The 26,259-nt window shown below is 40.9% G+C and overlaps 1 protein-coding gene across 3 annotated transcripts in view; it reads right to left on the reverse strand.

Moving 5' to 3' along the window:
- The window catches only part of PLCH1 (phospholipase C eta 1), a 281,678-nt gene that overhangs the window by 234,393 nt on the left and 21,026 nt on the right, over positions 1-26,259 (reverse strand). For all 3 annotated transcript variants that reach the window (XM_023192289.2, XM_023192290.2, XM_023192288.2), the window contains exon 2: positions 7,454-7,572. In XM_023192289.2, the coding sequence (XP_023048057.1) occupies positions 7,454-7,532 (79 nt within the window). In that variant the 5' untranslated portion in view covers positions 7,533-7,572. The remainder of the gene's footprint in view (positions 1-7,453; positions 7,573-26,259) is intronic.

The following is a 26,259-nucleotide window of genomic DNA, read 5'->3' on the forward strand; positions in this document are numbered from 1 at the left end:
AAACAAGAAATGGGGAAAGGATTCCCTATTTAATAAATGGTGCTGGGAAAATTGGCTAGCCATAAGTAGAAAGCTGAAACTGGATCCTTTCCTTACTCCTTATACGAAGATTAATTCAAGATGGATTAGAGACTTAAATGTTAGACCTAATACCATAAAAACCCTAGAAGAAAATCTAGGTAGTACCATTCAGGACATAGGCATGGGCAAGGACTTCATGTCTAAAACACCAAAAGCAACGGCAGCAAAAGCCAAAATTGACAAATGGGATCTCATTAAACTAAAGAGCTTCTGCACAGCAAAAGAAACTACCATCAGAGTGAACAGGCAACCTACAGAATGGGAGAAAATTTTTGCAATCTACTTATCTGACAAAGGGCTAATTTCCAGAATCTACAAAGAACTCAAACAAATATACAAGAAAAAATCAAACAACCCCATCAAAAAGTGGGGAAAGGATATGAACAGACATTTCTCAAAAGAAGACATTCATACAGCCAACAGACACATGAAAAAATGCTCATCATCACTGGCCATCAGAGAAATGCAAATCAAAACCACAATGAGATACCATCTCACACCAGTTAGAATGGCAATCATTAAAAAATCAGGAAACAACAGGTGTTGGAGAGGATGTGGAGAAATAGGAACACTTTTACACTGTTGGTGGGATTGTAAACTAGTTCAACCATTATGGAAAAGAGTATGGCAATTCCTCAAGGATCTAGAACTAGATGTACCATATGACCCAGCCATCCCACTACTGGGTATATACCCAAAGGATTATAAATCATGCTACTACAAAGACACATGCACACGTATGTTTATTGCGGCACTATTCACAATAGCAAAGACTTGGAATCAACCCAAATGTCCATCAGTGACAGACTGGATTAAGAAAATGTGGCACATATACACCATGGAATACTATGCAGCCATAAAAAAGGATGAGTTTGCGTCCTTTGTAGGGACATGGATGCAGCTGGAAACCATCATTCTTAGCAAACTATCACAAGAAGAGAAAACCAAACACCGCATGTTCTCACTCATAGGTGGGAACTGAACAATGAGCTCACTTGGACTCGGGAAGGAAGGGGAACATCACACAATGGGGCCTATCATGGGGAGAGGGGAGGGGGGAGGGATTGCATTGGGGAGTTATACCTGATATAAATGATGAATTGATGGGTGCTGACGAGTTGATGGGTGCAGCACACCAACATGGCACATGTATACATATGTAACAAACCTGCACGTTCTGCACATGTACCCTAGAACTTAAAGTATAATAAAAAAAAAAAAAAAAAAAACTGAGAATCTACAGATGATGAAAGCAGAGGGAGTCTGGATCACCTCATTGCTGCTGACATACAACAGGGACATGTGGGACAAAAGGCCCCTGCTCTCTTCCTTGTACCAAAATCTGTGCAACAGGGCCTTGAATTCTCCTTCAAGGGGAAGGAGTATAGCAGAGACAGAGGAACCCCCACCTTCAACCACCAACAGCCAGGTCAGGGGGTAAGAGGGCTTAATGAATCTGAGATTGAAATTTTAAAATGGACTGGACACTTAATTGCCAAAATTAGCCAGAAAGTAATAGAATCTACCCAAGATGCTACAATGGGACAAAGTATTTTCTGAAGCATTCACTGAAGCATATATGCTGCACTAGGTTGAAAATGCTCAATAAACCAGTTATAAATGGAATGCTCATCATAAAGAAAGACCAAAAAAAGGAAAGAACTTTAGATTTTAAAATATAAATAAGTACCATTCACTGAGAGGCTTTCATTGAGAATTTTTATATCTCCAAGACATCAAAGAAGAGCATATGTTCCCAAAAGGTCATAGAACAAGTGTATTTCATACCAGCTCACATTAAAGGTTGTTTCCTTTGTGTTCTAAACCAGACATAAATATCCTCTTTTGTAAGGCCTAAATGGATGGCTGTGATTTCCTTCAGACAGGGGAAGAAGAAAAGGAGATAAATCAATGTGGTCAGTTAACTCATAGCAAATTCTCCAATTAGCCTCTGTTTAAAAGTAGGGTGAGTAGGGGAGGTAGACAATCTCGCATTTCTTAAAATGTTAGCACTTAGAAACTTAGAGGTCATTTTCCCTAAATGCCAGCATTTTGCTGATACGGAAAACTTAGTCCCAAAGAGAACAACTCACCCAGAGTAACTCAGCCAGTGGGAGCCCCTACAAAGTGTCACACCTGGGTCAGGCCATGCCTCCCTCTGTCTAAATCTTCACCACCTGCAAGATGCACCTGCCCATCATAGGCCTCAAAGGATACCTGCCCTGATGCTTTCTGCTTCGGTGGCTGTCACTGGGAGGTGGAGAGCCTTGTGGTTGGGGCCAATAAAAGAAAGCTACTGGGCAATGCTGCTTCCAGAATTAGTTCTATTATAATTTATAAAACTTAAATGATTCAAATATATTTTCTCCCTTAAGGCCTATCTTCTTTTTTTTTTTTTTTTTTTTTTTTTAACTCTTCCTCTTCAATTTGTCTTTGAAATTTTTCCCTGGTCCTCTCTAATAATTTAATGATAATACTTTTAATCTTTTATCTTTTGTGTTTTTTTTTTTTGTTTTTTTTTTTTTTTTTTTTTTTTGAGACAGAGTTTTGCTCTTGTTACCCATGCTGGAGTGCAGTGGTGCCATCTCGGCTCACTGCAACCTCCACCTCCCAGGTTCAAGTGACTCTCCTGCCTTGGCCTCCCGAGTAGCTGGGATTACACGCGCCCACCCCCACACCCAGCTAATTTTTTGTATTTTTAATAGAGACAGGGTTTCGCCATGTTGGCCAGGCTGGTCTCAAACTCCTGACCTCAGGTCATCCACCTGCCTTGGCCTCCCAGAGTGCTGGGATTACAGGCGTGAACCACTGCACCCAGCCTGACACTTTTAATCTTAATAATGTTCACGAAATCTTGATTGTCATTGCATTAATAGGAATTCTATGTGCACACGTATTTTCTGGACCTAGAAAATAATGCTTATAAAGTTATGGCTTGAAAAGCTAGACTTTGATTCAGTAAAGAAATGCCACTCTAACATAAAATCTAGTGAAGACTCACAAACTGAAAGCAGGCAGGCTGCCAAAGTCTAATAAACTAGCTGAAATCAATTGGAACCCTAATTCACTTTTGCATAATTTCATTCTCCTTGCATATTTACCAGTCAGAATCTGGCATTCTTCTCTTTTCTTCCAGTGCAGATGGAACTCCAGTGAGGGAGAGCTTTTCACTCTTCATTGTTTAATATAATCACGTTTGTCCTGAAAGCTTGTGTGTCAGTCCTAGATATTGGTCTCTCCATGGTCAGGAGAAACCTGTGACCATTCACACACACACACACACACACACACACACACACACACACCCCACCTCTCTCCCCTAAAGGGAAATGCAGCATTTTGCCAGTGCAACACTAACTACAAAGTTTACAGTCCAAAAAGAAATCTTATCCTCTCTTCAATGCCATCTTGCCAGGCTTTCATTCTCATACCCCCGGTCTGAAGAACACTTCCATCTATCATACACCTATCTTGATGTTTGACTACACAGAGACCTCACACCTTGCTCCTACAAGGGAACTTTACAATCTGGCACAATCCACACTTGAAAGACAGGGAAACGGGCGGCCCCAGAAGTGACATGAGGCTACACAAGTTAGTTGTTAAACTTGGATTAGTACTAGTCTTCAGGATCCCATTTCAACCTACTTTCCTTTACAGACTAGCGGTCAAGTTTCTACCCTCACATCACCAACTAGGTCTGTGGTCAGGAAGGGGAGGCTGGATAAAAAGTAATCATTTAATTAATTAACTAAGTCAATTAGTGTTCTTAAAATGTAGTTCTAAGGCAAAGTAAAAGTATTAACATATATATATATAGGGCAACTTCTTGAAAAGGCATACTTCATAAATATTTAATAAGAGAATTACCCTTAATTTTATCCCCAGATAGTAAGAGATACTCCTAATTCAGTCCAAAATGTTTCTAGTCTAGATTTGTAATGGTTATTCAGAAATATTCGTTTAATAACATGATGGCAACAAAAGTAAATTTTCCTATAAGAAGTTGAGATGATGCCCTAATAACTTACGGGAAAGCAATTAATACTTTTTCCAATAGTACAATTACAACTAGCAGTACGTGAAAACAAACATCAAGTCACTTATTAAGGAGCTCAAATGTTTGGAAAGGCTTATGTGCATAAGAAATTGCACATGAATATTAATTGCAAATACACTGGTCACTGGTTAATAATCAAGACTGTATCCCAGGTCGGAAAAAAAAACACTGCAATTCACTGAAAACAAGAGAAGCAGCTGAAGATACAGGCAATTTTCAAATCAGGATAAATCATGAAGGTATAAGCCATTAAGGCAAGGTTCATATGGCACCAAACATTCTTTGCTCAAGATTTTTTTCTATTGCAAACATATCAGAAGAATAAAAGTCAAGTAGGGGGAAATCCCGGAGATTAGTTTCTCTAATAGGTGCAAATTCCTTTGGGTTTTTCCTAAAAATTCAGGCAAAAGACAGACAAGAGGGAAATAGAAAAATTCATCATTCCTAACAAGGTTTCACTCATCATTGGACATAGAAGTCAATTCAACCAACCAGTTCATTTCCGTTAAGCACTATTTCCCAACCTTTCCAATATTTCATTTCTGCCTCAGAAATGTGAAGATGAAATAGTAAGTAGATAAAAGACCAGACATAAGCGAATTCTTAACAGTAGGTTTAATAGTCTCTTTCTCTTTGGGTTCTGGGATTGTGGGTAATATTCTAAATTGTTTCCAGTGAGAATCTACCACCTCTATAATCAGAAAATGAGGCTATGAATATGCTTTATGAACTGTGAAACTACACAAATGTTACATTTTTATTTTTGCTGCTATTGACCATTTTAGAGTTCTCATTTTAATGTAGCTCTTTTATCCTGGCAACACTGCTGAAGTCTGTCTGTAGAAAAAGAACCTGGCTGGCATCATTTGCACATGCAAGTATGCTTATTCCAAAAGTCTATTATTCTACACGGGAAATGGTTCTTTCCTGTTTATGGAAGAAGTTTTGTTTCTTTTTGTTTTGGTTGATTTGGTTATGTTAACAGATTCTTTTTCAGCAGAGATAGAAGAAGAGCAAAAGGCATCTTTATTTCCTGAATTACAACATATCCTGAGGCAAGGAAATCCAAAATGATATTTTACACTATCAGAAATATATAAAGTTATTGCTGTATTATAAATGAATAGAATCATTGTTCTAATCGGCTTTGATTCTTTTAATCTTGGGAGGATTTAATATCTCTTAAACCCTTTTGAAAGAGTAATTCTTGAATGTAAGTAACCAATTCATATTTTAAGTATTATACTGCCCCCTTGTGTATCTTGTGTTTAGTGAAAAGGGAGCTCAGACAATGCAGTAATTGTAATTCTCAGAAATACTTCAGTGGAATCTGAGTTTAGAACTTCTATGGAAACAGCCTCAAAAATCATTGAGATCAGCATGCTCATTTCACAGAAAAGAGAACTGAGTTCCTGAAAGATTATATAACTTGTCCAAGATCATACACTGCTAATCAGTAACACAGTAAATACTGTTATATAGAACTTAAGCCTCAGAATGTTAATTTTTTTTATTAAAATGGAGATGGCAGCCTGAAAGAAGAAAAAATAGTGAGGTGTTGGAATTAGGCAGATCAGGATTTGAATTTTAGGTCACCATTTCACAATCTCCAAAAGCTTTAGTTCCCCCGTTCATAAAATTGGTTGAATAATAGCTATGGCAAAGTCCTTGAAAGGATCCAGGATGACAATGTTAATGTTCATCAAGCCCTTAGCATAAATATCTGCAATATAGTAATAAACTAATTGGTAATATGACTATAAAAATACATAGAAATTTTTTTAAATCATTATAGACTTTGAGATCTCTGAATAAAGGTATTCTAAAATAATGAAAATAATAATGAGTTCAAGGCACTTAAATCTAAACTCTTTAAAAACTGGCACAAAATAAAGCTTGAAAAAAATAAGCCTAGTTCTTCTAAATCCCGTGATTCTTCTATTATCATGTTTACTCTTTTTTAATACAAATAAATTTGCAACAGAAAAATACAGAAATGAAACACTGCATGAGAGATAAAGCAATGAACAGGACCCTTGGCTAAGGCTCAGAGAAAAGCAACGCAGAACCTCAGTGCCACAGTGTCAAGTCGCCATTGCCACGTCTCCTCTGCTAAGGGCATTTCACCACTGGAATGTCAAGAGAATCAACCTAGAAAGGTGGAGGCAGAAATTTTCATGCTGACCTTGCTAATACCTAATTAGTTACATCAACTTGGGCAGTTATTTCATCTGTTTCTCTTTCTTCATCTGTAAAATGAAGTCATTCTCTACTGTATAAGGCCTTTTACTGAGGTGGTATAATGAATGTTGAAAAAACACTATAAACACTAAAGTGCTTAATAAAGTAAGGTTAAATGTGTTATCTTAAACTTAGTTTAAAGCAATAATAAACATTAAGTCTGTCATCAAATTGGGGAAGACTTCAGAACAACCAATCTTAGAAAAGTGAAAGCAGCTTAGATTACAGGATTCTGTTAAAGACCACTCCACTGCCCCTGAAATCTGTCTCTTCCCTCTACAGTTCCACAGGCCTCTGATGGAGATTACTCCAAAAATTCTGGCACCACATAAGTCTTTGGCTTTTAAACCGGTTTCACCCTAGGGTATCTTGACAGCAGGATTGACAGAGCTTATCCTTGACTGTATACCACAAACAAACAGATACCAGCAGGGTAAAGGCAATTTGTCTTGGTTTGCCATGAAAATGACTAATACTGATTCCTCTCTGATTCACAGCGGCAGTCCTCTACCCTGATAGTAACAGTTTAGGACTGCAAACTGTTCTGTTCTGTTTTTATATGGGACATAATATACAAATAAGTCTTAAAGCCCTAAAGGACAGCAATAAAAGTGGGTGGACTTCTCTTCAATAAGTGTCTAAAGCAGGTGGCCACAAGCACCCTCTAACATCTCAGTTTGGAAGGCTACGCTCTGCTAGTAATAAGCATTGACTGGTGATCCAAAAATATTAACTGAACAATATATGGCCCTCGCCCAAAATAATTACAAACATCAGAAAGGGATATCACTGGAGTTGACAGTGTGGTAGAAGAGGGAAGGCACTGGTACCAGCTACCCCACCAAGTAGAGAGAGATAACACTATTGTAGTTGTTGAGGTGGGGCCTGTTGCTTACAACTGGAGATAGTAAGTGCAATGGGACTTCTTGGGTAATTATTCATAAACAAGTTAACTCAAGCTCTTGGTTCCATCCAACAATTATACCATATTTGCATCTAGAGTGCTAGAATAAAAGGCCTGTCAGAAACAAAATAAAAGATCCAACTATATAAATACAAGAGACAGCTTACCATGAAACACACTGTTGTCCACCAGAAAATGCCTGCGGTACTGCACACAGTTCTTTTTTTCCAAGTTCCAGTAACTCATTGTCAGAAGATTTCTGGCACAGCATCAAAACCAAATTGCCCTGTCAAGGGAAACAGAATGAGACAAAAATGAAGAAAACGGCAGCCACACGCTCACCCTGGTAGCATAATGCCATCGGTTGCCCAGCATTACAGGGCAACACATACGGCATACAACTTCTCCCCACATGGAGCTGGAATCCCCCAGGCCCTAAGAAATTTCCCACAAGTCTTCCCAGGGTCTAGAATGTCATTCAGCGGATCAAAACAGTAACTTTTTCAAACCACCTTTCAGGGCTCAATGTTACCCATCTCCAGGGGAAATAAACCTACCATCAGGGAGCAGGTTTCAGGAATGGTTTATGTGCTCCCGGCCTCACTCCTAGTAGTCCAAGATCCAAACTAGTCAACACTGGTAACATCTCAGGAAATTTCAGTTGCAGGTGGGGAGGCAACTGACAGGAACGAAGCTATCATTCCCAATTCCTGAATTTTGTGTCAGTACAGCATCCATGTGGCCATGAATGAGCCAAGCACATTAACAAAACGTGCCTTCCTCTTTTTGGTTCATTGCTGGTGTCCATTTAGGACCGCTAGGGCCTGGATCTGCCCAGGCTGAACTCAGTGGTGTAACTAGAGCTGGGCACAGGCCTCGGCAAGGTAAACTAGCAGTGCCTGCTCCTACATAAGACTTACTCCGTCACAGACACAGGGAAACACAATGCTAGCTAGAGCAACAACTTGAAAAGCAGAGATCTGAGCTGATGAATTAAATTCCTCCAAAAGCTGACGTGCATAACCCTGAACAAGGCCTCCTTTGTTCACAGGATTTGGCTAAAGCAACTTTTCAGAATTCCAGCCTCCTTTCTGTTCACAGAATAAAGCCAGGCAAAATCAAGCAAGGCTGGCATGAAGCAAAACCCACAGGTGGGAAACAACTTGTCATCTCTCCTACTAAAACAACCTAGAATTTTGTAAACGTACCCCAGGATGAAATCAGTCACTTAGTGAAAAATATATACATATTATCAGAGTGTTGTCTATTCATTTAATGGAACAATTGGTGAAGGCTCCTGAAGCTTTTGTCAGAGCTTCTCCTTGGCTCCCTACCTTAACCCACCCCACCAGGGATCTTACCTAATTCTCGCCTATCCTGCCTTTTCTCTGGCTCCATGCTGGCCTCACCACTTCTTCTTGCCTCATACCCACCTGGCTAATCTGACTGCCTATCCTACTCCCTCAGGCTGAGGGAGTGTTACTACTGTATGGAACTGACTACAAAATACAACAGAATATAGCTAAGGATGAAAACAACCCAACCTCTGCCCTCTCGCCTGCCAATACTATATACTACAAAGGTCTCTTCTTTAAAAAGTATTTTTAGTTATACAAATAATGCAGTTATATATGTTCATTAATTTTAATAATGTGCATTTGTTTATAGTTAGCAAAATATATTCACATACATGACTCTCATTTGCCTCTTATTAATCTTCTGAGGTGAGTACTGTTTTCTCCTTCTACAACATTAAAGAAGATGACAAGGTGTTAGAGATTAACTGATTCACCCAACGCTGCTAGGAAAAAATAGTAATGAGACTTGAAGTCATATCTTCATATTCCAAAGTCAAGCCATAATAGGAACTAGGACTTTACAAAATGAGGTGGTTTAAAAAATACAATCTGGGCTGGGCATGGTGGCTCACTCCTGTAATCCCAGCACTTTGGGAGGCCAAGGCGGGCGGATCACGAGGTCAAGAGATCAAGCCGAGCCTGACCAACACAGTGAAACCCCATCTCTACTAAAAATACAAAAATTAGCTGGGCGTGGTGGCGCACACCTGTAGTCCCAGCTATTCGGGAGGCTGAGGCAGGAGAATCACTCGAACCCGAGAAGCGGAGGTTGCAGTGAGGTGAGACAGCGCCACTGAACTCCAGCCTGGTAACAGAGCAAGACTCCATCTCAAAAAAAAAAAAAAAAATATGCTGACCAGGTGCCGTAGTTCACGCCTGTAATCCCAGCACTTTGGGAGGCCGAGGTGGGTGGATCATGAGGTCAGGAGTTTGAAACCAGCCTGGCCAATTGGTGAAACCCTGTCTCTACTAAAAATACAAAAAATTAGGCCAGGAGCGGTGGCTCAAGTCCGTAATCCCAGCACTTTGGGAGGCCGAGACGGGCGGATCACGAGGTCAGGAGATCGAGACCATCCTGGCTAACACGGTGAAACCCCGTCTCTACTAAAAAATACAAAAAACTAGCTGGGCAAGGTGGCAGGCGCCTGTAGTCCCAGCTACTCGGGAGGCTGAGGCAGGAGAATGGCGTGAACCCAGGAGGCAGAGCTTACAGTGAGCTGAGATCTGGCCACTGCACTCCCGCCTGGGTGACAGAGCAAGACTCCGTCTCAAAAAAAAAATACAAAAAATTGGGCCAGGTGCAGTGGCTCACGCCTGTAATCCCAGCACATTGGGAGGCTGAGGCAGGCAGATCACAAAGTCAGGAGTTTGAGACCAGCCTGACCAACATGGTGAAACCCCATCTCTACTAAAAACACAAAAATTAGCTGGGTGTGGTGGCATGTGCCTATAATTTCAGCTACTCAGAAGGCTGAGGCAGGAGAATCACTTGAACCCGGGAGGCGGAGGTTGCAGTGAGCTGAAATCCTGTCACTACACTCCAGCCTGGGAGACAAAGACTCCATCTCAAAAAAACAAACAACAAAAAAAAAATCTGCAAATTATTATACATTCCTCCCCTCAAAACGTAGAATCTAAATTCACCTTCCCTTGAATATGGGCTGGACTCAGTGACTCGTTTCTCACAATAAAATCAGCTGGGAATTATGCTATGAGTCTTCCAACATGAGGTCATAAAAAGGATACCACTTCTGCCTAGTTCCCTATCTCTCAAGATGCTTGCATTGGAACCCAGCTACCACACTGTAAGGAAGCCCAGATTTAAGTGTTCTAGCTCACATGCCCAGCTAGCCCCTCATCCAACAGCAGCATCAGCCACAGACATGTGTTATGCTGAATGTTTGTGTCTGCCCCAAATTCATATGGGGAAATCTAATGCCCCCCAATGTGATAGTATTAGGAGGTGGGACCGTTAGTCTCCACCCTTATGATTAGGATTAGTGTCCTTATAAAAGAGACCCTAGAGAGCTAGCTCCACCCTTCCACCATATGGGGACACAGCAAGAAGTCAGCAGTCTGCAACCCAGGAAAGGGCCCTCACCAGACATCAAATCTGCCAACGCCTTGATCTGAGACTTCCCAGCCTCCAGAATCGTGAGAAATAAATTTGTGTTATTTATAAGCTACCCAGTTTATGGTATTGTTATAGCAGCCCAAAATGAACTAAGACAACGTAAGAATAAATGAATCTACAGATGATTCTAACCCCAAGTATTTCAGATGAGGCCACAGATACTGATGAGAAGAAGCAAGCCATCCCTCTGTGCCTCATATGTATTTCTGACCTGTAGAAACAGTGAAAGATAAGGCCAGGCGCAGTGGCTCATGCCTGTAATCCCAACACTTTGGGAGGCCAAAGTGGGTGGACCACCTGAGGTCAAGAGTTTGAGACCAGCCTGGCCAATAAGGCAAAACCCCGTCTCTACTAAAGATACAAAACTTAGCCAGGCATGGTGGCAGTTGCCTGTAATCCAAGCTACTCGGGAGGCTGAGACAGGAGAATCACTTGAACCCAGGAGACAGAGGTTGCAGTGAGCCGAGACCATGCCACTGCACTCCAGCCTGGGCAACAAGAACAAAACTCCATCTCAAAAAAAAAAAAAGAAAAAAGTGAAAGATAATAAATAATTATTATTTTAAGACAAAAGATTTGGGATAATTTGTTACATAGCAATAAATAATGTAACATATAATACATGTAACATCCTCTTAGAGGATGATCATCCAATCAGAGTTGAGACCTTCAACTCTTTTGTGACAGAAGCACAAACCTACAGACATGTATGTAATATTCATATACTTCGGCACTAGCTCACATCAATGGCCCAGGCTTTCCAGCTTCCAGATCTTTTTGCTTTTCTTTAAGGGCCGGGTAAAATGCCACTGCCTTCATGAAATGCCCCCAGGAATCTCTCCCTCCAGTTTACCTACGATTCTTTCATGCACTGAACTCCCATAATCCTGTTTCCCAGTTATTGAGAACCTACTATGCATCAGGAACTGTGATAAGGCTTTACATCAGTGAGTCGCAACCTTGACTACATATTGGAATCACCTGGGAAGCTTAAGACTCCTGACTCCCAAGCTACACCCAGGCCAATTACATCAGAATCTCCAGGGGTGGGATTCGGGCATCAGCAGGAGACTGATGAAAAGATGCTTTCCCTCTGGCCTTCAGATTTAGAGATAATGGAGGTGGAGATAATAAATAGAGTGAGTAGGCCTGGGGCAAGGGAACAGAGCTCTGCGATAAGCCTCATTTTAGCTTCCACCATATTCAGAAGAGCCAGGCCCTAGGGCTCACTAAAGGGATTCAGGTGAAAAGGATATTAGACATCAACTAAGACAAACTTCTCATGGTGTAGCCAGAAGGAAACTGAGGCCCAGAAAGGATGTGTGGCTTGCAAGATAACACCTCTAGCTGGAAGATGATAAACTGGTGGGAAACCCAGCCTCAGCAGTTCCAAAGCAGGTTGAGTCTTTCATGGCCCCGTTTGTGTGAACACAGTAGGTAAAAACAACTACTAAAGTATACTACATTCATTTATTTTTTAGACAATTTATATTACATTAGAGATGTATTTCCCCTGCATCTTGTATCCAGTCTGAAGTTGTTTGGTCAGTATTCAGGCAAGGATGGTTTTAAATTGATCACCTTGTTTTTTCTTTTCAACTTGCTTTTAAGACTTACAAAATACTCCACCTCCTAAGAGGTCTAGGTAATCGGTTACACATTCAGAACTCTACAAGTATTTACATCTTATAAATACAACATGTAGATTTATGCTCTTTTTTAAACCTACAGATTAATTATGGTACCATACAAAATAGTCTCATTGCCTTAAAGTCCGCTATGCTCTGCATTCTCCCTCCCTCCCCCTTAGCCCCTGACGAGCACTGATATTTTTTACTGTCTCTATAGTTTTGCCTTTTCCGGGATGTCTTATGGTTGGAATCACACAGTATATAGCCTTTTCCAATTGGCTTCTCTCACTTGGTAATATGCATTTAATGTTCTACATCTTTTCATGGCTTGAGAGCTCATTTCATCCTAGCATGAAATACTAGGATGTCTGGATGTACCACAGTTTATTTATCCATTGAGCTACTGATGAACATCTTAGTTGCTTCCAAATTTTGAAACGTATACAGATGCTGCAAACATCCATGTGCAAGTTTTTGTGTTGATACAAGTTTTCAACTCATTTGGGTAATACCAAGGAGGATGACTGCTGGACTGTGTGGTAAGGGTATGTTTAGTTTGTAAGAAACAGCCAAGCTATCTTCTAAAGTATAAGATATTTGGTATCATTATGCATTGCTACCAGCAATAAATGATAGTTCCTGTTGCTCTACGTCTTTGCCAGCATTTGGCGTTACAAGTGTTCTGGATTTTGGCCTTTCTAATAGCTGTGTAGTGGTACTCACTGCTGTTTTAATTTCCATTTTGCTAATGATCTATGATGTGAAGCACCTTTTCATATGCTTGCTTGCCACTAGTATATCTTCTCTGGTGAGGTGTCATTCATTCACCCATTCATTCATTCATGTATTTATTTTGAGACAGGGTCACCCTCTGTCACCCAGACTGAAGTCCAGTGGCATAATCAAGGCTCAACTGCAGCCTCAACCTCCAGGGCTCAAGCAATCCTCCCACCTCAGCCTCCTGAGTAGCTGGGACCACAGGCATGAACCACCATGTCTGGCTAATTTTTTAACATTTTGCAGAGACAGGGTCCCATTATGTTGGCCAGGCTGGTCTCAAACTTCTGGGTTCAAGGGATCTTCCTGCCTCAGCCTCCCAAAGTACTGGGATTACAAATGCCAGCCATCATTCCTGGCCTTTGAAAAAATTTTTAATCAGGTTGTTTACTTACTGTCAAGTTTTAAGAAGTGTTTGTTTGATTGGTTGGTTGGTTTCGTTTTTGTTTTGAGACGCAGTCTCACTCTGTCACCCAGGCTGGAGTGCACTAGCGCCATCTTGGCTCACTGCAGCCTCCGTCTCCCAGGTTCGAGCAATTCTTATGCCTCAGCCCCCAGACTAGCAGGGACTATAGGCACACGCCACCAGGCCTGGCGAATTTTTGTGGTTTTTTAGTAGAGACGGGGTTTCACTATGTTGATCAGGCTGGTCTCAAACTCCTGGCCTCACGTGATCCGCCCACCGCAGCCTGCCAAAGTTCTGGGATTATAGGCTGGAGCACTGCACCCAGCCTAAATTTTAAGGGTTTTAAAAAAATGTTTGTTGGACAAGAGTCCTTTATCAGATACATATGTTGCAAATATCTTCTCCCAAACTGTGACTTGTCACTAACAGTGTCTTTTGCGAAGCAAAAACTTTTAATTTTCATGAAGTCCAGTTTATCAATGAAAAAAAAATTAGATTCTGAATCCTTACAATGATTCACAAAATAACTGACAGTGAGTAAGGAACACCATGTAAGGAAATAACTGATTGTTATTAAAACTAGTTTTACAGCCAGGTGCAGTGGCTCATGCCTGTAATCCCAGCACTTTGGGAGGCTGAGGTGGGCAGATCACTTGAGGTCAGGAATTTGAGACCAGCCTGGTCAACATGGTGAAACCCCATCTCTACTAAAAATATAAAAATTAGCCAGCTATATTAGCATGCACCTGTAATCCCAGCTACTCAGGAGGCTGAGGAAGGAGAATGGCTTGAACCTGGTAGGCAGAGGTTGCAGTGAGCTGAGATCGCATCACTACATGCCAGCCTGGGCAACAGAGCAAAAATCTCTGTCTCAAAAAAACAAACAAACAAACAAAACTAGTTTTAAAATATGGTTCCATGTTTACAAGCTTGAAAAGCACAGAAAAACTCAAAAAATAATGTTCAATGTGATATTACTTATCCCCTAGAGACAATGACCATGGGCACAGTGGTCTTTTTTTTTTTTTTTTTTAACACAAATTAGATATTATAAGTCTACTTCTTTTGCTTAATAACTACTAATATGTTGCAACCCTCTAGATATATCAACAAATATACTTCTGCAGAACATAAATGTGATTTGAAAAAGAAATTGTAATGAACTCTACTCAAAGACACCAAATACAAAAAATCCTAACGCAAAATAATAAATAAACAGCCATGTAAGCGTGTAGAGGACTCATGCAGCCAACGAACTAAAACAAATTCCTTAAAAGTTAAAAATGCTCCTAAGCTCATTTTACAAGTGATAAGCAACTTTTGTAATTATGTAAAATTTCTTTATTTCTGACATTTTTAGTTGTAGTTAACATGACCAAAATTGCCAATACCAAACAAGTCATATGTGGCAGTAGGGACACCACCAACAAAGAATATTAGAAATTCAAGGATGGCACTTTTAACCAAGAAAAGTGGGAAGTACTTTGAGTAATAATCATTTGTCAATACTTTTAAAACTCAACAGTGAAAAATAAAATCCTTCACACCCACACCCACTTACTAGAATTAAAGCTCCCTTTAAGAAAGCTCTACCATGTTGAACATCTGCTGATTTTTCACTCTTCTAGAAATTGCACCCCAGTTTTCCTCTGAGAAACTCCTTCTCCCACTCTCCATTCAAAAGATTCAGGTGCTGTCAGCTTCGTCCCCTGATTCAGGTAGGCATGTGGCTTAGGTTGCAAATGAGAGAATTGCATCCACTGGGCCACAGTATAGGAGATCCGCACGGCCTGTTTCAGATCACTGAGAGTCAGGCACAGATTTCTGTTTGAACTCTTGGGGAAAAAAAAAAAAAACCTTCCTTTTCAGTTTTACTTGAAGTTGCAAGGTCTAAGCCTCAAGACCTAAAGCTCCTGGCCACCATCTTGTCAATATAAGGGAAAAATTTGTGGAGATTGGATCCAACCCAGAGAAAGGGAAACAAACCAAGTCCTGGTAATATAATTTGCCACACCTGAAGCTAGATCTATCCTTGCACCTTCTAGTTAAATAAGCCAGTACATTCCCTTTTTTGTTTTATTTAGTTTTGTGTAAGCCACATTGAGTTGGGTTTTCAGTCACTTGCACCTAGAGTCCTGACTGATGAAATATGTCAGCATAGCAAAATGTAAAGAGGACCCATCTGGCCATCGTGAGCTCTCTATTCTGGTTTCAATGCTAACAACCAACTCACAGGGGACCTTGGGCAAGTTTTTAACAAGTCCTCTCTGAGTTCAAAAATATGACTCAGTATTTTCTTTCTTGGGCTTTCCCTAGAGATATGATGCATTCAAGCCCTTTGTCCTGGCTGAAAAGGATTCCCCCATACTATCTGAAGGTGTATTTAAGCAAAGCAAAACACAAAATCTTTTCTTCAGCTTTAGAATTCCTTTAGCTATTTTCAAATGTGAGGCAAATCGATATTGCTGCTTTAACCTGGGTTTGATGAAACACTACAGATTTGTTCAAGCCACTTGAATGGCTTAAAAGACAAATTATCCCAGTTCATATGTGGAAATCAGAATTATAATAATACTGTGCTAAAAAGAAAAAAAAAAGTAAATCTTTAAAAGATAACTTAATTAGCCGGGTGAGGTAGCGGACGCCTGTAATCCCAGCTCCTCGGGAGGCTGAGGCAGGAGAATTTCTTGACTCCAGGAGATGGAGGTAGCAGTAAGCTGAGGTCGCACCATTGCACTCCAGCCTGGGTGAGAGAGTGACACTCTGTCACTAAATAAATAAATGATAACTTTATGGGAGGAAGGGGCTCTTTTTTTTTTTTTTTTCCCTTCTAAGTTGAGGAATTTGTCTATTACACCCTGACTGCTGTCTCCACCTCTTTCTCTCTACTCGGTCACCACCAGAGCCCAAACCCCTCCAGTACCCTTTTCCATAAAAACCAATACTCCCTTTACATTCCTTATTAATAATATATTATTTGTAAATCACTTCATGATTTACACAATTTTCCATTTATATCTTGTCTTTAAAAAAAAAAAAAAGGCCTTTACAATAGCCCTGTGAGTTCCCACATTATTAACAAATAAGACTAACTGGAAACAGCAGTTAGTCTGTTTCCATCTCCTGACTCCAAATCCACTGTCCCTGGTCCAAAGCAACACTCTACGGCTAGCACCATTTCCTCCCTGACATTCTGCTTCCGTATAAAAAGAACCTAGAGTTGCATTACTCAGAACAGACAAGACTCTAATTCTTCCCACATCCATCATTCACCCCAACTCTACTATGAACCAAGGAGAAGAGACAGGAGGAGACAACTAAATGAAACATTATTTATTCAAAAAATGCATACCTTGTCCCTCCAGCAGGAGCCTCTGGAGTGTATAGATTAGAGATGATCAGAGCAAAGTGTCAGTCCTTTGGGTATAAGATGGTGGATGGCTGCTTTGAAATGAAATTTGAGTGAGCTACTTGGACCAAGTTCGGAAACACCAAGACCAAGTTTACTTGCAAGATATGGTAAAAACTGTCTGAGAGGTGTGTGTGTTTTCCAAATTACTAACAGCATTTGGAGAATGTTGGAATAGAAAGAAGATCTGGCCAGAAATTAAAATGTAATGCAAACGCCTGTCTCCTTGTTGGAAAAAGAATTACTAGTTCTTGGGATGTAGTAAGGTATCAAGGGACAACGGACAAACACGTGACTGGAAGTCAAAAACCCAGAGCTGCAGCCCAGTCCTGCCTCTTACTAACACTGTGTTTCAGGGTCAATCTCTTCACAACCTTGTGCTTCAGCTGCCTCATCTATGTCACAAAAAAGGGATGGCAGTGAGATGCTCTTCAAAGCATTTCCAATTTTAATAGTCAATATTCCATTAATAAGGATTATGGAAAACCCCTCCCTAATATCCCAATCCATTCATCTTTTATTATAAATTAACCCTGAGAAACCACAAAATTAACTCTCAGGTATCAGTTGTGTAGCATTTAACTTATATGGAGAAGTGCTCATTTCTTTTTCCTTAATCCTTGCTGAGAGATAAAAGGCAAAATTAATAAGCTCTGACAGTAGTATTCATAAAACGACAAGCACTTAGGAACAGGAAGGCATAGAAAAACAGGTCTCAGAACTATATCCTGTACTTCAGCCTCTGACACAACACGTTTGGGAATTTTGCACCCAGGTATCCCTAAAACTTGAGAATGTAAACTAAATCCAGATAAAAAGCTAAGATTTCAAACAAAGTTGCTCCTTTCTCATTTTTCCATTAATTTTAAGACAAAGTAAGAGAATTACACAGGGCAGGGATGGGGTGGGAGGGGCCAGGGATCCTCTTCTCTGGCCCAGCCCCAAACTGACATCTTCTAAAGCAGTTCAGAAGCCTCGGTCAGGTCCAGAGGGCTCCCCCATCACCCACCACCCAGCAGATGGCTTCCCCCACCATAGGCCCCTCCCCAACTTCCCGCAGGTTTCTAAGCACCACCAAACTGGTTGTTAAAGGCCTCTGCAAACAGCGTAATTCCACAGCCTAGCCCCCTCCCAGCTATGTACACAAAGGGAAAGAAATAAAAGGGTACTTTGTTCATTTTTTAAGGCTCACAGGAGACACCACTAAATCCCAAGTTCCTGGTGTGTTTTCTTTTCTCTAACGCAATCAAGAGCTGAAAATGCTCTGATCTAGTTAAGCAATGAGGCACAATCGACCCTCCAAAGACACCCAGGCTGCTGCATTTGAAAGGGCTGGTTTAGAGTATATAATATGTATCCAGAGGTTGAAGGAGTCCTCTTCCCTTTTTTACGCACTGCTGGACTTGAATTGTTCATGTTTTATGATTTTTACATGTATGTTTCCAAGCAAGGCTGGCCTATAATTTCCATTTCTCATATTGCTCTCAAAAGGTTTTTACACTGAAATTATCATAGCTTTACAAAATGAGTTTCTATTTCCTGGAAGAATTAGGTGGAATTTGCTAGTAAAACCAGTTGAGCCTGAACTTTCCTGTAAGAAGAAATATTTGACTACTGGTTTATTTTATTTATAAATTATAGCATTATTCAGGCTTTCTATTTTTTTGAAGTCAGTTTTGGTAAGTTATATTTGTCTAGATATTCATTTTCTCTAAGTTTTCAAACGTTTTAGCATGAAGTTGCTCATAGTATTATTCATATAATTTTAATATCTACAACATCTGTTCTCTGATTCCTAATATTGCTTATTTGTACCTCTCTTGTTTTTAAATCAATCTCACCAGGTATTTGTCAACATTGCTAGCTTTTACAGTAATCTCCATTGTATAACACGGAATTATTACTATCATTTCCTTTCATCTGCTTTCTTTCTTTTTTTTTTTTTTTGTTTTGTTTTTTTTGAGACAGAGTCTCACTCTGTCATCCAAGCTGGTGGGCAGTGGCACAATCACAGCTCACAGCAACCTCTGCCTCCCAGGGTCAAGCGATGATTGTCCCACCTCAGCCTCCTGAGTAGCTGGGACCACAGGCATGCGCCACCACACCCAACTAATTTTTGTATTTTTTGTAGACAGGATTTTGTCAGGTTGTCCAGCCTGGTCTGGAACTCCTGAGCTCAAGCAATCTGCCTGCCTCAGCCTCCCAAAGTGCTGTGATTACAGGAATGAGCCACCACATCCGGCCTCTTTTTTTTCTTTTTTTTTTTTTTTTGAGACAGAGTAGCACTCTGTTGCCCAGGCTGGAGTGCAGTGGCATGATCATGGCTCACTGCAGCCTCAACTTCCTAGGATTAAGGGATCCTCATGCCTCAGCCTTCCAAGTAGCTAGAACCACAGGTGTACACCACCATGCCCAACTAATTTTTTGTGGAAACGGGGTCTCACTATGTTGCCCAGGCTAGTCTAAAACTCCTGGCCTAAGCAATCCTCCCACCTCAGCTTCCCAAACTGCCAGGATTATAGGCATGAGCCACTGCACCTAACCTTCCATTTGTTTTCTTTGGGCCTATTTTGCATCTTTTTCTAACCTTCTAATTTCAACATTTAACTGTTTTCAGGATTTCATCTTTTTTAATAAAAGTAATTAAAGTTAAGCATGTGCTAGCTACTTCCCCAACCCCCAAGTTTTGACTCATAGTATTTTTGTTATCATACAGTTAAAAATATTTTCCGAATGCTGTTACAGCTTCTTTTTAAACCAAAGGTGATTCTGAAACACATTTCTACAACTATTCATAGTAATCTTTTGGTCATAGTTTCTAGTTTAATTCCACTGTGGTCAGAGGATTAGTCTGTATGACACTAATCCTTTGATAATTACAACTTGGTTGATGACATAGTTTGAGGTCACTTTTCATAAATGTTCTATGCTTGTTTGAAAAGAATGTGTATTCTGAAGTTGGGAGGTGTGATCTTCATGTCTATCAGCTCAAACTTATTAGTTACTTCATTCAAATCTTGTGTGTTAGGCCATTTTTGCACTGGCATAAATACCTGAGACTGGGTAATTTATAAGAAAAGAGGTTTGATTAGCTCATGGTTCTGCAGGCTGTACAGGAAGTATGGCACCAGCGTCTGCTTCTGGGTAGGCTCCAGGAAGCTTTTACTAATGGTGGAAGGTAAAGTTGGAGCAGGTATCTCACATGGCAGGAGAAGGAGCAGGAGAGTATGATGGGGGCTGCCACACTTTTCAACAATCAGATCTCACAAGAACTCACTATCATGAAGACAGCACCAAGGCATGACAGTACCATGTCATCCTTCCCCATGACCCACACACCTCCCACCAGGCCCCACCTCCAACACTGCAAATTACAATTGAACATGAGATTTGGCCAGGACATGTATTCAAACTATATCATTCTGCCCTTGGCGCCACAAATCTCATGTCCTCCTTATATTACAAAATGCAATCATGTCTTCCCAACAGTCTCCCAAAGTCTTAACTCATTCCAGCATCAACCTCGTCAAAAGTCCCAAGTCCAAAGTCTCATCTGGAAATGAGTTCCTTCCACCTATGGGCCTGTAAAATCAAAACAAGTTCTCTACTTCAAGATACAGAGGTAGTACCAGCATTAAGAAAAAATTCTTCTTCTAAAAGGCAGAAGTTGGCTAAAAGAAAGGGGCTACAGGCCCCATGCAAGCTCAAAACCCAGCAGGGCAGTCATCAAATCTTGAAGCTCCAAAGTAATCTCCTTTGACTCCATGACCCACATTCAGGGAACACTGGTGCAAGAGGTGGGCTCCCAAGACCTTGGGCAGCACTGCCCCTATGGCTTTGCAGTGTTCAGCCTCTGCAGCTGCTATTACAGGTTGTTGGGAGCCTGTGGCTTTTCCTGGAGCAGTGTACAAGCTGCCAGTGGCTTCACCATTCTGGGGTCTAGAAGGTAGTTGGCCCCCTTCCTACAGTTCCACTAGGCAGTGCCCTGGTGGGGACACTGTGTGGGAGCTCCATCCCCACATTTCCCTTCCATACTGCCCTAGTAGAGGTTCTCTGTGAGGGCTCTGTCCCTGCAGCAGGCTTCTGCCTGGGCATCCAGACTTTCTTGTAAATCCTGTGATACCTAGGTGGAGGCTGCCAAACCTCATTCACTCTTGCACTCTGCACACCTACAGGCTTAATGCCACGTGGAAGCCACCAAAGCTTATGGCTTGAAATCTCTACAGCAGCAGTCCAAGCTGTATCTGAGGCTCTTTGAGCAGGGGCTAATGCCAGAGCAGCTGGGATGCAGGGAGCAGTGTCCCAAGCCTGCGCAGAGCAGCAGGGCCCTGGACCTGGACCACGAAACTGTTTGGTCCTCCTAGGTCTCAGGGTATGTGATGAGAGGGGCTGCAGTCTTAGATATCTGAAATGCTTCAAAGCTCTTTTACCTTTGTCTTGACAATTAGCACTTGGCTCCCTTTCGGTTATGAAAATATCTCCAGCAAGGTGTTGCTCCATACCCTGCTTGAATTCCTCTCCCCAAAAAAAAGTATTTTATTTCTCTACCACAAGGCCAGGCTGTGAATTTTCCACACTCTTAAGCTCTGCTTGCTATTTAAATATAAATTCCAACTCTAAGTCATTTATTTGCTCCCACTTCTGAGCATAGGCTGTTAGAATCAGCCAGGTCACAACTTGAACACTGCTGCTCGGACGTTCCTTCCACCAAATACCCTAGATCGTCACTCTGAAGTTAAAATGTCTATAGGTCCCTAGGGCATAAACAGAATGTAGCCAAATTTTTTGCTAAGGCATAACACGCATAACCTTTGCTCCAGCTCCCAGTAAGTTCCTCATTTCCATCTGAGACCTCTTTAGCTTGAACTTCACTGTCCATATCACTATCACCATTTTGGTCACAATAATTTAACCAGTCTAGAGACTGGTTAACTTCTTAGAAGAAGTTCCAAATTTTCCCTCATCTTCCTTTCTTCTTCTGAGCCCTCTAAATTCTTTCAACCTCTGCCTGTTACCCAGTTCCTAAGCTGTTTCCACATTTTCAGGTGAAATACCCCATATTGCTATTAGCAATACCGCACTCTCAGAACCAATTTTCTGTTAGGCCATTCTTGCATTGCTATAAAGAAATACCTCAGATTGGGTAATTTAGAAAAGGTTTAATTAGCTATGGTTCTGAAGGATGTACAGGAAGCATGGCACCAGCATCTGCATCTAGGGAGGTCACAAGAAACTTTTACTCATGGTGGAAGGTGAAGCAAAAGCAGGGGTCTCACATGGCAGAAACAGGAGCAAGAGAGTGAGTGCGGGGGGAGGTGCCACAATTTACAACAACCGGATCTTGCAAGAACTCACTTACTATTGCAAGGACATCACCAAGCCATGAGGGATCACCCAAATACCTCCCACAAGACCTTAACTCTAACATTAGAGATTACAATTCAACATTATATTTGGCAGGGACATATATTCAAACTATATCATCTTGTATGTTAGCAGATATTTTCCCCATTTTGCAAAGTACTGAGGAATTATATTAAAATCTCACCATAAATATATGTATTTATCATTGTAGTTCTCTCAGTTTTTTGCTGAATATATTTTGAAGTCATGTTATTAGATGCATGGAAGTTTTTATTTTTTTCAAAAGCTTTTGGGAAAACAAGAGGTGTTTGGTTGCACGAATCAGTTCTTTAGTGGTGATTTCTGAGATTTTGGTACACCCATCACTCAAGCAGAGTACACTGTACCCAACGTGTAGTCTTTTTTCCCTCACCCTCCTTCCACCCTTTCCCCTGAGTCCCCAAAGTCCATGGTATCATTCTTACGCTTTTGAATCCTCATAGCTTAGCTCCCACTATGAGTGAGAACATATGATGTTTGGTTTTCCATTCCTGAATTACTTAGAATTACTTAGAATAATGTTCTCCAAATCCATCCAGGTTACTGTAAATGCCATTATTTCATTCCTTTCTATGGCTGAGTAGTATTCCATGGTATAAATATACTACATTGTCTTCTTCTATTTTTTTTTTTTCCAGACAGACTCTCACTCTGTCACCCAGGCTGGAGTGCAGTGGTGCAACCTCGGCTCACTGTAACCTCCACCTCTTGAGCTCAAGCAATTCTCCTGTCTCAGCTTCCCGAGTAGCTGGGATTACAGGCATGCACCACCATGCCTGGCTAAATTTTGTATTTTTAGTAGAGATGAGGTTTCACCATATTAGTCAAGCTGGTCTTGAACTCGTGACCTCGTGATCCACCCACCTTGGCCTCCCAAAGTGCTGGGATTACAGGCATGAGCTACCGTGCCTGGTGTACATTTTCTTTATCCACTCATTGATTGATAGGCATTTGGGCTGTTTCCATATTTTTGCATTTGTGAATTATTCTGCCATAAACACGTGTTCAAGTATCTTTTTCATATAATGAATTCTTTTGCTCTGGGTTGATACCCAGTAGTGGGATTGCTGGATCAAATAGTAGATCTACTTTTAGTTCTTTAAGAAATCTCCACACTATTTTCCATAGTGGTTGTATTAATTGACATTCCCACCAACAGCATAACATAAAAGTATTCCCTTTTCACCACATCCACATGGACATCTATTTTTTTTTATTTTTTTATTATTGCCATTCCTTTTTTTTTTTTTTTTTTTTTGAGACTGAGTCTTGCTCTGTCGCCCAGGCTGGAGTGCAGTGGCTGGATCTCAGCTCACTGCAAGCTCCACCTCCCAGGTTCACGCCATTCTCCTGCCTCAGCCTCCCGAGTAGCTGGGACTACAGGCGCCACCACCTCGCCCGGCTAATTGTTTGTATTTTTAGTAGAGATGGGGTTTCACTGTGTTAACCAGGATGGTCTCGATCTCCTGACCTCGTGATCCACCCGTCTCGGCCTCCCAAAGTGCTGGTATTACAGGCTTGAGCCACCGCGCCCGGCCTATTATTGCCATTCTTGCAGGAGTAAGGTGGTATTGCGTTGTGGTTTTGATTTGCATTTCCCTGATCATTAGTTGACACTGGGCATTTCTTCATATGTTTGTTGCCCACTTGTATATCTTCTTTTGAGAATTGTCTATTCATGTCCTTAGCTCACTTTTTGATGGGATTGTTTGTTTTTTTCTTGATGATTTATTTGAGTTCCTTGTAGATTCTGGATACTAGTCCTTTGTCAGAGGTATAGATTGTGAAGATTTTCTCCCACTCTATGGGTTGTCTGTTTACCCTGTTGATTATTTCTTCCGCTGTGCAGAAGCTTTTTAGTTTAATTAAGTCCCATCTATTTATATTTTTTTGTTGCATTTGCTTTTGGGTTCTTGGTCATGAAGTCTTTGCCTAAGCAAATGTCTAGAAGGTTTTTTCCAATGTTATCTTCTAGAATTTGTAAGGTTTCAGGTCTTAGATTTAAGTATTTGATCATCTTCAGTTGATTTTTATATAAGGTGAGAGAGGAGCATCCAGTTTCATTCCTCTACATGTGTTCACCATTTATTCCAGCACCATTTGTTGAATAGGGTGTCCTTTTCCCACTTTTTGTTTGTTTTGTTGAAGATCAGTTGGCTGTAAATATTTGGCTTTCTTTCTGGGTTCTCTATTCTGTTCCATTGGTCTATGTGACTATTTTTATACCAGTGTCATGCTGTTTTGGTGTCCTTAGAGTATAGCTTGAAATCAGGTAATAGGATGCTTCCAGATTTGTTCTTTTTGCTAAGTCTTGCTTTGGCAATGTGGGCTTTTTTATGGTTTCGTATAAGTTTTAGGATTTTTTTTTTCTAGTTCTAAAAATGATGGTGGTATGTTGATGGGGATTGCATTGAATCGGTAGATTGCTTTTGGCAGTATGGTCATTTTCACAATATTGATTCTACCCATCCATGAGCATGGGATGTGTTACCATTTGTTTGTGTTTTCTATAATTTCTTTAAGCAGTGTTTTGTCATTTTCCTTGTAGAGGTCCCTTGCTTCCTTAGTTAGCTATATTCCTAAGTTGGTTTTTTTTTTCAGCTACTGTAAAAGGGGTTGAATTCTTGATTTGATTTTCAGCTTGGTCACTGTTCATATATAGCAGAGCTACTGATTTGTGTACATTAATTTTGTATCCTGAAACTTGGCTGAATTTATCAGTTATTGGAGCTTTTTGGATGTGTATTTAGGATTTTCTAGGTGTACAATCATATCATCAGCAAACAACCACAGTTAGACTTCCTCTTTACTAATATGGATACCCTTTATTTCCTTCTCTTGTCTGATTGCTCTGGCTAGGATTTCCAGCACTATGTTGAATAAAAGTGGTAAAAGTGGGCTGGGCACAGTAGCTCATGCCTGTAATCCCAGCATTTTGGGAGGCCGAGGCGGGCTGATCACCTGAGGTCAGGAGTTCCAGACCAGCCTGGTCAACGTGGTGAAACCTCATCTCTATTAAAAATGCAAAATTAGCCAGGCATGGTGGCGCATGCCTGTAAGCTCAGCTACTCGAGAGGCTGAAGCAGGAGAACTGCTTGAACCTGGGAGACGGAGGTTGCATTGAGCTGAGATCGTGGCACTGCCCTGCAGCCTGGGCAAAAGAGTGAAACTCTCTCTCAAAAATAATAAATAAGTGGTGAAAGTGGGCATCCTTGTCTTGTTCCAGTTCTCAGGAGGAAGGCTTTTGACTTTTCTCCATTCAGTATAATGGTGGCTGTGGGTTTGTCATAGATGTCTTTTTTTGTGAGACAGAGTTTCACTCCTGTTGCCCAGGCTGGAGTGCAATGATGTGATCTCGGCTCACCGCAACCTCTGCCTCCCGAGTTCAAGCAATTCTCCTGCCTTAGCCTCCTGAGTAGCTGGGAATACAAGCATGTACAACCACGCCCAGCTAATTTTGTATTTTCAGTAGAGACGGGGTGTCTCCATGTTGGTCAGGCTGGTCTTGAACTCCCGACCTCAGGTGATCCGCCCACCTCGGCCTCCCAAAGTGCTGGGATTACAGGCGTGAGCCACTGTGCCCAGCCCAGATGTCTTTTATTACCTTAATGTATGTCCCTTGTATGGCAATTTTGCTGAGGGTCTTAGTCATAAAAGAATGCTGGATTTTGTCAAATGCTTTTTCTGAGTCTATTGAGATAATCATGTGATTTTCTGTTTTTAATTATGTTTATGTGGTGTATCACATTTATTGATTTGCACATGTGAAACCATCCCTGCATCCCTGGTATGAAACCCAATTGATCATGGTGGATTATCTTTTTGATATGTTGTTGGATTCAGTTAGCTAGTATT

Source organism: Piliocolobus tephrosceles, chromosome 2 (genome assembly GCF_002776525.5).
Source record: "Piliocolobus tephrosceles isolate RC106 chromosome 2, ASM277652v3, whole genome shotgun sequence".
Classification (NCBI taxonomy): domain Eukaryota; kingdom Metazoa; phylum Chordata; class Mammalia; order Primates; family Cercopithecidae; genus Piliocolobus; species Piliocolobus tephrosceles.